This window comes from Coniosporium apollinis, assembly GCF_000281105.1.
Source record: "Coniosporium apollinis CBS 100218 chromosome Unknown supercont1.11, whole genome shotgun sequence".
NCBI lineage: Eukaryota > Fungi > Ascomycota > Dothideomycetes > Coniosporium > Coniosporium apollinis.
The window spans coordinates 57,723-73,075 of record NW_006913273.1 but is presented as its reverse complement, the minus strand read 5'-3'; the positions used below and the strand labels follow the sequence as shown (position 1 = coordinate 73,075).

The following is a 15,353-nucleotide window of genomic DNA, read 5'->3' as shown; positions in this document are numbered from 1 at the left end:
TAAGGCGCAGTTGGAACCTTCGAGATCTGAGACTGGAGCGATCAAGGGCCGTCCAGAATGAAGATCGCCTGTCCGCGCATTGACTTGAATGGAGAAATCCGACAACGGTAACTTTGGATGGCCCTTAGACGCTTGTGACAAATGGGATCCCTCGCTGATTCTGGGATACCGGCAGGTCCAGGGACCTCTGGTAGTCGACAGCGTACTGTAAGCGGAGCTCCGGATGTCTTGCCGTACAAACGAGTCGTCTATTGGTGTCCAAGTTGCAAATCGACTTGACGTGCTTTGCCGACTCAGCTGCTTTGGTGCTGCGAGTAAGCTTTGCCCTCAATCTAGCCATCTCCGAGCATGTCTCTTCCCACAAAGAGACGGCCTCGAGGCAATGCTTCAGTCATGTGCATCTCTGTACGCGAGAAGCACAAACACATTGGATCTAGGAAGCCAACCGCATCAAATAAGCAAGTTTTTACTCCCTTCGTAGCAGCTTGACAGCGACGATAGTGCGCTAGGAAGTATATCCGGACATTGCGTTGCTGCTTGCTGCTGCCAGATGCTATAACCTTGCCGTCACCCTACGGTAGGCAGCAGGTGGCCCAGCTCACGGCTGCCAAGATGCGGGGACCCCGCCCTGTAGAGGCTGAGAGCTTTCTCCTGCTTGACAATCCATATCCTAAATCCGACGTTTCTCCTACACCATCCGCACCATGCCTTCACTCGGATAAATTTCGATAAAATGGATGGGACTGCTCAAGCTAAAGTTCGGCGGCGCAACCGCAACGCGTGCGACCCGTGCCGTGCCCGGAAGGTCAAGGTAAGGCGGTGACCTTTTCAGTCAGCTCGGAATCTAACTGCTTCGCAGTGCGAGTACGATGGCCCGGTATGCCGATCATGCGTAGCATTGCAGATTGACTGCACTAAAAAAAGGCCCCGAAAGAAGAGGGGACCACTGAACCGGTAAACCTGGGATTTTTCTACATTCGTCTCTTCGCAGCTAACAAGCGGCCAGGTATGTTGAGACAGAGCGACAAGCCGAGACGGCCAGTATGGCACCATCACCTGCGTCGCCTTCAACATGTGGCCTGGACCAGCTTGGGCCCGCAGAGGTTATTGATATTCTTATTGACGACTGGTTTGAACGGATCCATTCGGTGGCCCCAATATTACACCGAGCGAGCTTCCTCCGTCGCCTTGCTGCTGGCGATGCCACCCGCGATCGGGAGTTTTTCAGCCTCGTCGTTTCAATCTGCGCTGCCACAGTCGCCAGCTTGAAGCGGAAGAGCTCCACTTACTGTGGCACTGTCACAGTTGAGAGATGTCTCGAGCTTGCCGAGCGCAACGACGCCAACCGGCCGAAGAATGGCTTGACTCTAGAGTTTTGCCAAACAAAGTACAACTTCTCTATCGCCTTAGGGTCAGAGCGAGGTCTGGACGACCCCTACTCAAGTCTATTGATGGCAGAAGCTCTTGCTGGCGTCAAATCCTTGATATACCACCAGCTAGATCAAATGGACTTTGTGAAGCAACAGCTGCTGAAGCGGCTATACTGGCTCATTTTCGCAGCTGAATGGTAAGTTTGTAGTTAGGTTGTGTGAAACCGGCTGACTCCACTTGCAGTACGGCGGGAATACACGGAAGACCTTACCTCGGCATGCTCTCCCCTCACGACTATGTGGAAGCTTTGAAGCCATTAGAGATCACCGATGAGGAACTTGATCCCTTAAACGAAGCTCAACTGGACAGTTGGCATGGCGATCGGACCACTTATATCCCCGGACTAAACCATCTGACGAATGTATTCATGCTTTGGTACAAATGTCATCAGGAAGCATGGCACAGCCCTGAGCGGCTTCAGGAGTACATGAGTCTGGTTAATTCAGCGCTGGACTATCTTCCACCGGAATTGAGGTGGCGAGGCGGCCTCTCTAGACCTCCCCAGTCCAACTTCGGAACGGATGTTCAAACCGTCAACTTGTACATCACTCAGATCCACGTCAGATCATCTTTGCTCCATCAGATGGATCATCTGGCTCGCGAAAGAGGCGCATCCGCCACCTCAGCTGAAATCACCACGGAGCAAAACCGTGTCGTTGACGATATGCTCGCAATTGTGTATCAAATGCCCGAGGACACTCTGGAGGCAAACGGTCACAGTCTAATACCGAAGTTACGTGATATTGGTCTAACGCTACTGCATGAGGATGCAGATCCCGCCAACGCCTTGGTCAATCTCGACAGGCTTCTGAAGAAGCTTGACAGATTAGACTACCGGCCGGAAGGGCAATTCGGCCAGACCAGTCCTGCCAGTGTCTAGCCGCTGTTGGACTTTGTCAAAGTTTTCTAAACACATTGAATGGAGCGGGTGGAGTCTCTCGATGTAGCAGAATATGAACAGTATGCAGAAGAGAATATACGGCTTAGGAAGGTGCCTCAATGTTGCGTGGTTACTGGAAGCAGCCGGGAAAGGAAGCCGAGGAGTGAGGGCGGAAGGTCATGTAAAGGAACGATTAAGAAAAGAAGGGGGCGGAGAGAAGGATAACGAGGATCTCTTCCCGCAGAGAAGTTGTTGGGAAACTAGCAAACACAGCGCATGTCTATCTTCCAACCCGCCACGGCCTCGATGCAGCCACAATCTTGCACTTGCAGCGTTGCAGCGGAGTGGAATCCACTGCCAGTCCACGGTCATCTTTTAGCCGAGTTGCCAGTCATCACGCTAATGCGGAGATGGCGGAAACCTATATCCGAGGTTTATGCGTGCTGATCGAGGCTGTACATTATTCGCATTGCCGTGAGAGGGATGAGGGCTTAGACAAGATATTACCATTCGTATTTATAGGCAACATGGCGTCCCCAATCTCACACTCAAGGTGTAACTTCCGCCCTTCTCAAGAATTTTGCATTATCCGTCATGCATCTCATTTTTCAGCCCTTGCGAACGCTGCAGACCATGGCTACAAGGACGGACATACCGCATTTGCGGAGAACGAAGAACTCCGCACAGTTGGTCGTCAAGGGAAAGCCATTTCTAATGCTCCCGGGAGAACTGCACAACTCAAGCCTCAGCAGTGCGGAGTTCATGAGCACAGTATGGCCGAACATGAGCGCGATGAACGTCAACACTCTACTCGGTTCCGTGACGTGGGAGATGATTGAGCCTACTGAGGGCCACTTTGACTTCTCGGAACTCGACAAGGTCATCCTTGGTGCGCGGAAGTACGACATGCATCTCGTCCTGCTGTGGTTCGGGAGCTTCAAGAACGCTATGAGCACTTATGTACCGCAATGGGTGAAGAAGGATGTTAAGAGGTTCCCACGTGTGCATATTGAGGACGCGCAGGGGAGTTTGAAGACTGTCGAGCTGATCTCACCTTTTAACGAAAGAGCTTGGGAAGCTGATGCGAAGGCCTTTGCTGCATTGATGCGGCACTTGAGGGAATCTGATCGAGAACACAGCACGGTCATCATGGTACAGGTTGAGAATGAGACTGGGTTGTTGGGTGATTCGAGGGATAGGTCGAGGATCGCGAATGACTTTTTCAGGCAGCCGGTGCCGGAGGAGTTATTGACTCATTTACAGCGAAAAGAGGAGCTCCATCCTCTATTCAAGAAGCGGTTCCCGGAGCTTCGCAATGCGACACCCGGAAAATCGACGTGGGAAGATGCCTTCGGTAGAGATTTGATCGATGCGGAAGAAATATTCATGGCGAACGCATTCTCTCGGTATGTCGGCATTGTTGCGGCGGCAGGCAAAGCAGAATATCAACTCCCGCTCTATACGAACGTATGGTTGAACTTCGACGATCCGAGCATCTTGGATCTCTCAGGCGTGCCGTTAGGCGAGGGCACACCGACTGTGGCAGGAGGAGGCGCCAAAGCAGGCGTCTACCCCAGCGGGGGCCCTTGTCCACATGCTTTCGATATATGGAAGTACAACGCGCCTGCCCTCGATTTCATTGCTCCGGATCTGTACCTACACGACTACGAAACTATCTGCCAGCAATATCGACACGGTAATCAGCCTCTGTTCATTCCAGAGCAGAAGAGGGATGATAAAGGGGCGCGCAGAGTATTCTTGGCGTACGGAAGCTATGGAGCAATCGGATGCTCACCGTTTGGTATCGATTCGTTGAGAGCGGAGGATACCCAACTCACGTACACGTATGGACTTCTCAAGTCTGTCAGCAAGCATATCCTTGAAGCACAGAGTAACCGCCCAGAGGATATCATGGGGTTCTTTTTCGACGAAGTCGACCAAGAGAAGAAGGGCAAAGAGCAGTGGACACGAGAGCTTGGAGAGTTCGAAGTTACCGTCGATCGCGCGTTTGTCTTTGGAAAGCCTGGTCCAGGAGCCGGAATGATCATTCATCAAGGCAACGGCAAGTTTATGTTGGTTGGAAAAGGGTTCCAAGTTACGTTCAAGAGCACAAATTCGAAGTCGACATTCACGGGCATCCTGCACTCAGAGGAGAAAACAGTCGATGAACATGGCGATTTGCATACTGCAAGAACAACGAATGGTGATGAGACCAGGAGTGGAGAGTTCTATATCATGCCGAACGACAACCCGGATTATGGTGGTTTCCCAATTGCGGTTACGATTCCGGCTAGGACGTGCATTGCGGAGTGCACGGCATACAGTGTTGAAGAAGCAGAGGACGATCTTTGAGATTGAAGCAGGGTTCAAGCGGTTTCGCATTTGCATAACGAAAGGTCTCGTACTGATGCGAAATCTCATGTAAGTTTCTCACACGTATACGGGTTTCTGAAGCAGGTCCCGCGATAGCGTCTGGCGTGAGACTCTAGTCTAGTAGGTATATAATACGTTAGAGGAATCGCTCGCCGCGCAAGCGTTTTGGGCGAGTAGCTCTACCTGTAGTAGCATCTTATTATACTCAATTGGACTTGCATATCATCCAAGACCAGAACTTATGACAGCGAAATACGGAGCGCAATTACCACAGCTCGGTTCGACGAAGCTCTTCCTCACCGAAGGTGGGATCGAGACTACACTTGTCTTCAAGAAGGGCGTCGATCTCCCAGACTTCTCCGCTCTTATCCTCCTCGACACAGTTGGCGGCAAAGAATCCCTCCGAGAGTGTTACGCGCCCTATATCGAGATCGCGGCGCGGCTAAAAACTGGCATTGTTCTAGAAACACCAACATGGCGAGGATCTAGTGCCTGGGCGGAAGCGTTGGCGATCAACGACGCCGATATATCGCGGTTGAACAGGGAAGCCGTAAAGTTTCTGCAGGAGTTACGCGACAAGTACGAATCTCCCACAACGCCTGTCGTGATCAGCGGGAACCTAGGACCTCTGTGCGACGCATGCAAGAGCTCGGCTGGACTGAGTATCGATTCCGCACGCGCATGCTACCGCACCCAAGTAGAGGCGCTATGCGAAGCCGGAGTGGACATGCTTAGCACATTGACCTTGAACAACACGACAGAGGCGATCGCGGCAGCACAACTTGCGAAGGAGAAATACATGCCGATAATGGTCTCTTTCTGCGTCGAAACAAACGGGCTGCTGCTGGAGGGCAAGTCTTTGGCCGGTGCTGTCACGCAGGTTGATAAGGCTACCGGTCAAGATGTGGTGTACTATGGCATCAACTGTGCTCATCCATTCCATTTTGAGCGAGTCTTGCGTGAAATGGATCAGACTGTCCGCCAGAGACTTGGAGACATCAGAGCGAATGCTAGTGTCAAGAGCCACGATGAGCTCGACAACAGTGATATACTGGATAGAGGGGATCCGGAAGGCTTGTCGATCTCATATGAACTATTGAAAGCGTTGCTTCCCGCCTTGAAGGTGGTTGGGGGATGCTGCGGCACAGATGAAGAGCATGCTGCACGAATTGGCTTGAAACTGATTGGCTAAACGTCGTGTCGAGAGGATACGAATATCTACCTGGTACAGATTGATACCGAACGCTTCAGCTAGAGACTCGGGTACGCTAAATAGCTAATAGGTGTACTTGAATCCTTCCTGGCCCTCAATCGGCTTCTTCAAAGTACCCCTGTCCAGCTGCCTGTTCCTGATGTAGAAGAACAATGTAGTGCAAGCGCAGGCGCAGAGGATAAAGAGCTGAAGACCAGCAGTCGCCCAAAGGCCGTTGACGTATCTTGGGGCGTCCTTCTCTCTGAATGAGGTCGAAGCAATGATGCCACCAATAGCTCCGAACCCAATCTGCAAAGCACTTCCAACGGATCTCTTCGACTGGAGACGGATGTTGTTCGATTGGTAGGCAAGGATTGCGGGAATGTTTCCTTGACATCCGGCCTGTCCAAGGAAGATGCCAAAGTACCGGACTCCGTTGTTTCTATGGTACGCGGTAAGCATGAGCCCGATGAGACAGATGGTCGATTGAGCTGCGATGATGGGTGCGCGTAGGTGGTAGTGGTCGGCTAGCCATGCGAAGCTGAACGCAACGATGACAGCGAAGACAACCGGGGGTGCGGACAAGAGATTGGCAACACCGGCGGTGTAGCCCATACCCTGCGATGGATCAGCTTTGCACGATTTGCGGTGGATTTCGGCTTCGCGCATACCCTGATGATAACCGGTGTGAAATATGCAAAGGCATACGCTGGCATTGTAGTGGACATGAAGAGCAAAGCGCTGCGAGTTGTTAGCAAGGCGCGCATAGATTCCAGATTGAGTTTGAATGAACATACAACGTCCAAAGCTTCCAATCTGTAAGGTGTTTGAAGAATTTGCCCCACGTCAATCCATCGGGAATGGCATCTCCTCTGTCATTCTCAATTCGCCTGGCGATGAATGCGGCCTCTGCGTGGTTCAAGAAGCCCTTCCTTTCCGCCTTGTCGGGGAAGTCGATGATGATGAACCAGGCAATAGTCGCGATAGTTACAGTCAGTAAGCCTTCGATGATCTATGCCTCGTCAGATAAGTCGCCCATTGCACTGTCTTCATTGGCTTACAAAGATCCACTGCCAGCCTCTTACGCCGGCTACGCCTTCCATTTGCATAAGGCCATAAGCCAGGATATTTGAGAACCCGCCGATGAGTGAAGAAGTGAGGTAAAAAGCCGCGAGACTTTGAGGGGTTAGCTCCATACCCTCCCGATGGCGTTGGCACACATACCGCTTTTGCACTTCATATCTCACGTACCAACACGAGACAAGATATACGCAGCCGGGGAAGAAACCTATGTTGAGTCAGCTGGACGCCAACAAATAGATTATCAGATTGTTCTACCAGCTTCAAAGGTACCGAGAAACCAACGACAGAGGGCGAGAGTCTTGTAGCTCTTGACAAACCCCTAGAGCAACCGTTCAACACGGAAGCCATTAATGAGCGGAGCGATTACACTCACCTGGCCAATCATAACAATACCCCATGAAAATGCAATGAATGAAAGCCAATTCGCGCTTCCAACTCGGCGAAGTAGGATGTTCGATGGAAGCTAAGAAGCGAGTTATTTTCAGAATCCAGTCATCAGGATGGCATCCAATGTTCACCTCGAAGAGGAAATACGGAGGAAAGAACATGACAAGCGCGATGGTGTACCGTGCTCCAATGCGCAGCCCCAAGTCCTGGTCCATACCAGCAACACGAGCATTGGAGATCTATGTCTCAATCAGCATGTGTCGCTCGAGATGAGGATGCGGTGCGCACGGCTTACATTGACACGGTCGATGAGCGCAATGGCATACAAAGCTCCCAGGATTGGCAACAGCCTCCAATCCACCTTGCGGATCAACTTGAGCTCGGCTTCTTTGTCAAAGTGAGGATCGACGTGGAAGTAGGACTCATTGCCTTCAATGTACTGTTCGATCTTCTGAACGGACATCTTACGGCCGCCCTCCAGACCGGTGGAGCCCACGGAGAGTCTCCGGTCAACATTGGAGAGCTTGCGATCACCGTCCATGTTGGCGAAGGGGTAGACTTTCAAGCTTCGTAAATGCGGAAGTTTGAGATGAAGTTGAGGAGTTCAAAATAAGGTACGATGATATGGAAGTTACCCGTGCTTCAGAATTGGGAATCCCGCAGCTGCAGCTCACGAAGGTCGGCCGTCCCAAAGAGCCCTTTTGTACAGCATCGCAGCGCGGCTGACGTCCTCCCCGCTGAAGGCCCAGACTCTCGGCAACCACGATATAAAGCTGGTAACGGCTGCACCCCGCATCTTGGCCGCTACGGACCTTGAAATCGCTAGTTGATCCTGGGATCGATATTTAGCCCTTACATATGGACTGTGGCAGCCGAGTCCCCCATCCTAGTGCAACTTCCACCTAGTGTGTCATCACAGCCAGTCCCGTCCCCACTGTTGTTGTCAGAGCCGATCTCGTCTGATTATATTACCACACACCTGTCTAGTGTCGGATCACCGGAGGCGACGAAGGCGGTATTATTGCTTCGATGCTAATTTCGAGGCGGAGAAAGAAGATGCGGTGATGGGCGGTGCTACAAGTATCTGTGGACGGGAGGCGGGCGGTCGACCAAAGAGCGCCAAACAGATTGCAGGCTCTCCGAGACCCTGGAACGAGATCATGCGCGCGGTGGGACACATGAGTGAGACTTGAGATCTCCGTTCGCTGGGGTTGAGACAGGCTTTCGCGGGCGGTGTCAAGGGTTATGGTGTCACGTGCATATTGAGTAACTTGTCACTTTGCGACCGTTGATGGTTGAAATAATATTACGTCAATCAAACGCCCATCGCGAATTGTGTCTGCAGATCCAGAAGTACTCCATTCTTCCTCAGCTGGTGGGCTTGCGAACCATGACATCCACCACTCACGGCTTCCACCTGAAGGCCGGGTGGCGCCAATCGAGATCTTGGATCGACTTGCTGTCTAGACCAGCGAGTTCCGCGTCAACATCTCTCCTCTCCCTCCGGTTGTTGTCGGCCTTCATCCAGAAAAGAAGAGCGATTGAGAGGATGAGAATAGTGCTTGACGTCGCAAGATTCATACCATTGCCGATGGGGTAGTTCGGACCATCGAACGGCAAGAATGCCCAGGTTGAAATCAAGCCACCGATATTGCCAAACATGACATTAGTACCAATTGCGGACGATCGTGCAGTGTCTGAGACGACATTCGCAGAGACTTGGGCATTACAGAGAGCTCCGTATGCGAAGGCTCCGCTGGTGATGAGGAAAGTGGCTCCGTATCTAACTTGGGCATTCGTGCTGGCGAGAAACAAGATGTATCCAATCATCATGAGCGGCGCAGAGAAGATGAAGAAGATATTGCGCTTGTCGAATCGCCAGCTCAGGAAGGGGAAGAAGACAGTGAAGAACCCGCCAACAATGTACGGAGGGACGGTGCGCAGCTGCTGGAAGATGACGGTGTTGCGGGGATAGATCGTCCTGACGATCGTGGGAAGGAAGAAGGCAAGACCTTGGACGGTGATGTTGTCAAGGAGGAAGATGACAGACGTGGCGATAGTGACGGGACTGAAGATGCCGCGGAGGGTCTTCGCTGTGTCGATTTTGTCCAGGACTTCGGTCGTGCCGATACGCTCTGACTTGACTCGAGCAATGGCGAGGTCCTTCTCCTCTTGAGACAACCACCTGGCCGTTTCCGGACGGTCCGTAAGGGTGATGAAAGAGATGAGAGAAAGACCAATCGTGATAATACCCTCGATGGCGAAGATCATTCTCCACCTGGTGAGGCTGCCGAAATGGGGAAGCTTTAAGATAGCGGAGGCCAAGAGACCGCCAAAGGCACCTGCAAGAGGGGCCATGACGATGTACAGTGATAACCGGAAAGCCAGCTCGCTTCTTCTGTACCACCGGGACATATAGTACGCGATTCCTGGTAGCATGCCTGCTTCAAAGATGCCTGGGTGCTGATGTGAGTAACGATACGCCACTGTGTTCAATGTCGTAATGCCACCTACCGAGGAGGAACCGGACGCCGCAAACGCCTTGTATGTTGGTGACGAAGGCGGTGCCAACGGAGCAGATGCCGAAACCTAGTGAAATGGCTGGGATGAACCACCCAGGGCCAATCCATTTGCAAGCCATGTTCGAAGGAATTTCGAATAGGATGTAGGAGATGTAGAAGACGGTCAGGACTTGATTGTAGTCGTAGCCTGTCAACTTGAGGTCGGCTTCGAGACCAGCAAGCCTGGCATTGCCTGTAGGAAGAAATGATAAGTTTACGCCGACTGTTCTCATCAACGGTAGCGCTTACCGATGTTGGCCCGGTCAATGAAGCAGAACAGATAGAGAAAAGAGACGGTAGGGATGATGTACAGGTCGATCTTCCAGCGCAGCTTGGCTTCGGCGGCTGGGTCGAAATGCACGAGTGCGTGTCCGTATCTGCGATGGCGGTGAGCGAGAGGACCACAAGAGCGGACGGTCGGGGACTTACTTGTCAGTCGCAGCATGACCTCTCTCTGCTGCCTCATGGAGATGTTCGTGGACCGACATGTTGCGGATAGGATCCGCCTTTCCATCGGCAAAGCCATTAGAAGAGCGTCTGTCGACCGGGTCGGACAGCTTCTCGCTGTCGTGGTAGTCTCCGACGGCCATGGTGTCTGAGAGGGAGGATGGGTACAAACGCGACGAACGACGACAGCTAGGAAGATAGGGAGATGGGGGTCGGCAGCCCTGTTATAGGAATTTGATGGACACGCCCAGACGCGTAAGGTGGTGGATGGGACGAATGGTGGTCGGGTAGTACCAGCGGGAGCTGAACACGGCTTTTTCTCCATGCGGGGACCCCACAGCCGCAAGGTCCAGCCGCCTGGTGGTTGGGCCGATCATTTCGACAAGGCCTCGGCAGCGAGCTTGGCTCACGCATTTCAACTCGTCCAAGGCGGCTTATGGCTTGCGATTCAGCAGGCTGCTGGATTCGGGAAATAGTCACGGCTGCTCTCAGTACACCCGGGTCGAACTCAAGGACGTTGCCTTGCTGCCTTGCTGTCTTGATGCCTCAGGCAGGACAGAGGTCTCCAGCCGTGACAGCCGCAACGGAACCGTGGAAGCGCCCGTGCCAAACGCCGTCGACAAGCTCTGACAGACGCTGTCTTACTTTGACATGCAGTCTGCAACCCACGCGGCGAGCACGACGCAGTGAAAGATTGTCCCGCATCTTCGGCCTCTCCACTCTGATGCTCTCAACTCATCTACCTTATCCATCCAAACTTCCAACCCCCATCATCTCCGCGCGTCGTCCCCCACGTGACATCCCCACGCGTTGTCCCCACTCGTCCTCCCCACTCGTCCTCCCGCACCACGGTCTTCGGAACCGTTTCCGCCCCAGGACCGTCGTGCTGGATTGTTATCCGCATTCAGGTTGCTTCAACCCAGCGTGCCAGCTTACCAGGTCCGATCAACTGCGAACCGGACACCTTGGCATACATGTAAGCTGAATATCAACCCAATTTTCTTACCATTCTTCATGCTTTTCACTCTCCTACGCAACCACACGCCCTTTTCCTCATAACGTAAACGTGGATGACCCTTCACTGCTTGCTTCTACGTATTCTTAGCCATAGATATTACGATTTCATAGTGGATCACGCCGAGAAATATATTCTGTAGAATCCTATATGTAAAGGAAAGATGTATAGTCACAACAAAAACAATAACTTTCACGTTCAAAATTAAACATCATCCAAACACTACAAGACACCTATTACCCACCTAGGTATTAAGCGGATCGATGTTGCTGCTTTGTTATAGTAATGGATCACGTTACCGGCTAAGCCGTGTCCGGATATCAGTTGAGCCAACCTCGTACGAGCCTCCTTCTTCCCGCCAAGTCGAGATGCTTCGCTAACCAGAAAAAATATGCCTTCATCGGAGGAGTGATGATACATTCCGTCGAATGGCAGTTTGCGCGTTCATGCGCTAGTCTAAGCCTGTCGGCTGCATAGGCCTTTGGACCATCAATGCGGAGCATCTTCCGACTTCCAGGAACGGCAATGCGCCTACCATTTGAATCCAGCCGCGCTCGTCTTCAAATTCAATCGGAGAAGACACGAGACTCGCGTACGGAATTCTGTATACGAATGAAGCGTAGAGCGCGACCAGGAAGCAGATGGGCATTAAGAGCAGCTGGAATGGCCCGGACGAGGTATTTCCCTGCTAGCTGCTGGACGCTGATATCCCATTCTTCATGTTGCGCGTGGAGTGCCCAGTTGTCGGTCTCAAGGCGCAGGCGTCGGGCTCTGTAGGCGAGGAGTATCGGCGGACAACTTTCATCTATGACGAGGATATCTAAGAAGAGTATGAACAGCATGCAAAACACGCAATCTCTCCGTGTAATTTTCGAGGCACCGGGGGGTTAAGCTAGCGGTGCTGGGGAAGACACATATATTCTGTCTACCTCCATCCAAAAAAGCTCTCGCAGGTCACCGCTCCGACAATCGGTCCGAGTACCGGTCCGCCTACGACAGCTATCGAATAGCACACCATAGCTACACCGCGGCTCTGTGAAGGCCGTAGACCTCCGGGCACACCGCTCGTGTTGGGGATTGGCGCGCTGCCGAACAAGCCACCGAAGAACCGAGTTGTCAGAACCGTCTGGATATCCTTCGCGATAGCAGTACCGAAAACGAAGACTGCGGACACAAAATATGGCATCAGCACTGCTGGTAAACGCCCGTAAACCTCGCTGAGTGGTGCCCACGACAGAGGCTCAACCCCGAAGTCGAACAGCATTAGATATACGTCGAGAGTCGAAAGCTCCAAGCTGACGTCGAATGCCTCTGCTATCAGATATGTTCCTGGAGCATAGACAGCGCTGCCCCACGTCACGTCCATGGTTATGAGGGCGTACAGCACAGTAGTAACGGCTTCATTTTTGAAGGTCCAGATGAGCGGCCTGTACGGATCATCGGGGCCGTCAAAATCCAGGATAAATCCCCGCTCCGGTGCCTAGGGATCCCTCGCATCGTGCGGGACGGGTCGCAACAAGGGTGGTGCGCCATGAAGTCGAAAAGAGCAACGAGTGCAGTTGTCTGCTCGTTCGCGTTAAGGTCTTATTGATCCAAAGTCCGATTCAGACGATTGAGATGGATAGACAACGCCATCGTACTGCAGCACAGGTTCATTTCCCATAGAGGTTCTGGCCAGAGCTGCTTGGACGGTTGGTCCAGATCGACTCCGAACCGACCTGAAGCTCCTTGAGAAGGCTGAGTACGAGTACCTACACGCAGACGCCACCTGCAGACTATCCATCGGACGTGTCCACAAGCTGTATCTACCTTTTATACGTAGACTGATTGAAAGGAAAAAGGTCTCGGACGGTGACTTTCAAGAGACAAATTAGATGGCAACGGCTGGGGACGGTCTGGCACCGGCGGTGTTTCCCTACCTCCTAGGTATAGACATCAAATACGCCCCCCAAACTGGTATCGTTGAGCGAAAAATAAAAGCAAGATATAGCCTTCTGCGGCTCCCTGACACCTCTGATCGCGCCTTGATTCACCTACACCTTTCCCGTAGTTCCTCGGAGGCCTGTACTTACTCAGGTAGTAGTGATTGTCCTTGTTGTTGGTGATGCGGTCCCTTGGAGGACTTATAAGCTTGGGCTTTGAGCTCTGGCGTAATTCTATAATATCTGAGAACGAACGGTTAAGCTACCTATCTAGGTACTTGGTCTTGATTGCGTGCAGTTGTCCTCCCGCACGCAAGATGCCCGGCTAGCTCACTGCGCCGCTTGTGGCTATGGAGCCTGTCTTTGCCAAATATGACTTGAATGTTGAAGCTGTTATGACCCTCTTTTTGAATCCAGCTACACATAGCACGCAAATCCAAAGCAGGAAGCGTCTGTACCTAGCAAGCTGTTTACATATTGATACATATACAGTACCGTAGGTGGGGTGCAGGGGATGACCCCTCCACTCTAGACGGCAAACACCGTGGTGTGTTGTCTCCCACAAAGCTGCAATGCCACCTGCTCAATCACGACCGCACACTGTGGGTGTCGCCTCCTTCGACCCAGATGCATTCTTTGATGCCTGGAGCAGCAATGCCTCCCTACCACAGAACAATGACTTCCGAACCAGTATCGTCAACGCATTCAACCTTAAGTCCGACGACGACTATGTCTACCACGCAACGGCCGCCGTGACGCTCGCGCAGGTGCAGACAGCCATCAACTATGGCGGCCAACGCGAGTTACACGCCTGGTACCGCGACGAAGAAGGCAGGCCCGTAAGCCCCCTATACCGTCATAGCCTCCGCTTTGCAGTTGAATCCAAACCACAGTCCATACCGACCTGACGCCCTGCCACACCACAGATCGCATCTCCACCCCCGGCCGACATAACAGCCTACACCAGCATCTTCTCTCCACACACCTCCACGCCCAAAGCCCTAACTGCCCTCCGCGCGAACGCGAAAAGGGACTCCCTCCGTGCCCGCATTGCCGTGCACCTAAGCGACACCTTCTACCTCCCCGCCACGCCCCTTCCCAGCACCAGCACGACCCTAACTCTCCCCCCGAAGCTCAAGCCCACAGACACCAAGGTCAAGAACCCTTACTATGATACATGGGCCTGGACATGCCAGACCCTCGAATGGGCAGGCCCGGAACCAGGCACAGAGAAGATCCACCAGAGCCACCACATCCTTCCCGTGCTGTACCATCACTTCGGCTGCGTGTGCCCGAGCCACGATGCCCTGGCGCTAATCGCACAGCTCACGACGTGCGCGCTGCCGACTGCCGCGGCGGTGCCCAAGGGCTCGCCAGGGAGGGAGGTCATCGAGATCGGCAGCGGGGGCGGGTACTGGACCTACATGCTGCGGCGACTGGGGATCACAGTGCAGGCAGTCGACAACGCGGCGAGTCGGTGGCGGACCACCTGGATAGGAGACACCATCATCGCGGATGGCGTGGGGTATCTGCGCCGCCACGACGGCGGGAAAGGCGCGATCTTGCTGCTGGTGTATCCGCAGGTCTCGGAGGATTTTACGGGGAAGGTGCTCAGGGCGTTCGAGGGGGATGTGGTCGTGGTGGCGGGGACGCAAAATCGGAACCGCTTTACGGGGTTTAGGGAGGAGGGGGTTGTGGAGTGGATTGGGAGGGAGAAGGGGGAGTTCGAAAGGGTCGCGCAGGTGCCGCTGCCGAGTTTTGCGGGGAAGGATGAGGCGTTGTTTGTGTTTGTCAGGGGGGTGGGGCAGGGCGGAGGCTGAGAGGATTAGGCACGGCCATAGAGAAAGCTTCTATAAAATTGCCCGGGATTGAGAGGTTGTTCCTTTTCGTCATGTTGGTACTCCGACAATCTATTCCAAAATGCTTTAACCGTCGTCGCGCGGACGCATGCTTTCTATGACTCTTCTCACCTTATGCAGAAAAGCAACCGTGAGCGGCTCAGGAGCCTGATTTTGCCCTTCCACAGCGGTTCATACGTGTCCGGCTTCATTCTCATAATTCG

The 15,353-nt window shown here is 53.1% G+C and overlaps 7 protein-coding genes across 7 annotated transcripts; 4 read left to right on the top strand and 3 right to left on the bottom strand.

Annotated features, from left to right (window-relative positions):
* Nucleotides 1-733: 733 nt before the first annotated feature.
* Nucleotides 734-2,311, top strand: W97_02821 (uncharacterized protein; the record flags this gene model as incomplete). The annotated part of the gene is made up of 4 exons (XM_007780720.1): nt 734-811; nt 860-954; nt 1,007-1,567; nt 1,615-2,311. The coding sequence occupies 4 exons, from the start codon at nt 734-736 to the stop codon at nt 2,309-2,311; spliced, it is 1,431 nt and encodes a 476-aa protein (XP_007778910.1).
* Nucleotides 2,312-2,944: 633 nt separating this feature from the next.
* On the top strand, nt 2,945-4,663 carry W97_02820 (uncharacterized protein; the record flags this gene model as incomplete). The annotated part of the gene is made up of 1 exon (XM_007780719.1): nt 2,945-4,663. The coding sequence occupies one exon, from the start codon at nt 2,945-2,947 to the stop codon at nt 4,661-4,663; it is 1,719 nt and encodes a 572-aa protein (XP_007778909.1).
* A 262-nt stretch (nt 4,664-4,925) lies between these two features.
* W97_02819 (uncharacterized protein) lies at nt 4,926-5,876 on the top strand (the record flags this gene model as incomplete). Its single annotated transcript, XM_007780718.1, has 1 exon — nt 4,926-5,876. One exon carries the CDS (start codon nt 4,926-4,928, stop codon nt 5,874-5,876), a length of 951 nt encoding a protein of 316 aa, XP_007778908.1.
* An 84-nt stretch (nt 5,877-5,960) lies between these two features.
* On the bottom strand, nt 5,961-7,887 carry W97_02818 (uncharacterized protein; the record flags this gene model as incomplete). The annotated part of the gene is made up of 9 exons (XM_007780717.1): nt 5,961-6,494; nt 6,548-6,617; nt 6,674-6,888; nt 6,938-7,052; nt 7,101-7,164; nt 7,215-7,278; nt 7,333-7,422; nt 7,478-7,585; nt 7,642-7,887. 9 exons carry the CDS (start codon nt 7,885-7,887, stop codon nt 5,961-5,963), a joined length of 1,506 nt encoding a protein of 501 aa, XP_007778907.1.
* Nucleotides 7,888-8,750: 863 nt separating this feature from the next.
* Nucleotides 8,751-10,497, bottom strand: W97_02817 (uncharacterized protein; the record flags this gene model as incomplete). The annotated part of the gene is made up of 4 exons (XM_007780716.1): nt 8,751-9,802; nt 9,861-10,100; nt 10,157-10,284; nt 10,337-10,497. 4 exons carry the CDS (start codon nt 10,495-10,497, stop codon nt 8,751-8,753), a joined length of 1,581 nt encoding a protein of 526 aa, XP_007778906.1.
* Nucleotides 10,498-12,294: 1,797 nt separating this feature from the next.
* Nucleotides 12,295-12,735, bottom strand: W97_02816 (uncharacterized protein; the record flags this gene model as incomplete). The annotated part of the gene is made up of 1 exon (XM_007780715.1): nt 12,295-12,735. One exon carries the CDS (start codon nt 12,733-12,735, stop codon nt 12,295-12,297), a length of 441 nt encoding a protein of 146 aa, XP_007778905.1.
* A 1,128-nt stretch (nt 12,736-13,863) lies between these two features.
* W97_02815 (uncharacterized protein) lies at nt 13,864-15,111 on the top strand (the record flags this gene model as incomplete). Its single annotated transcript, XM_007780714.1, has 2 exons — nt 13,864-14,130; nt 14,218-15,111. 2 exons carry the CDS (start codon nt 13,864-13,866, stop codon nt 15,109-15,111), a joined length of 1,161 nt encoding a protein of 386 aa, XP_007778904.1.
* Between the last annotated feature and the right edge of the window lie 242 nt (nt 15,112-15,353).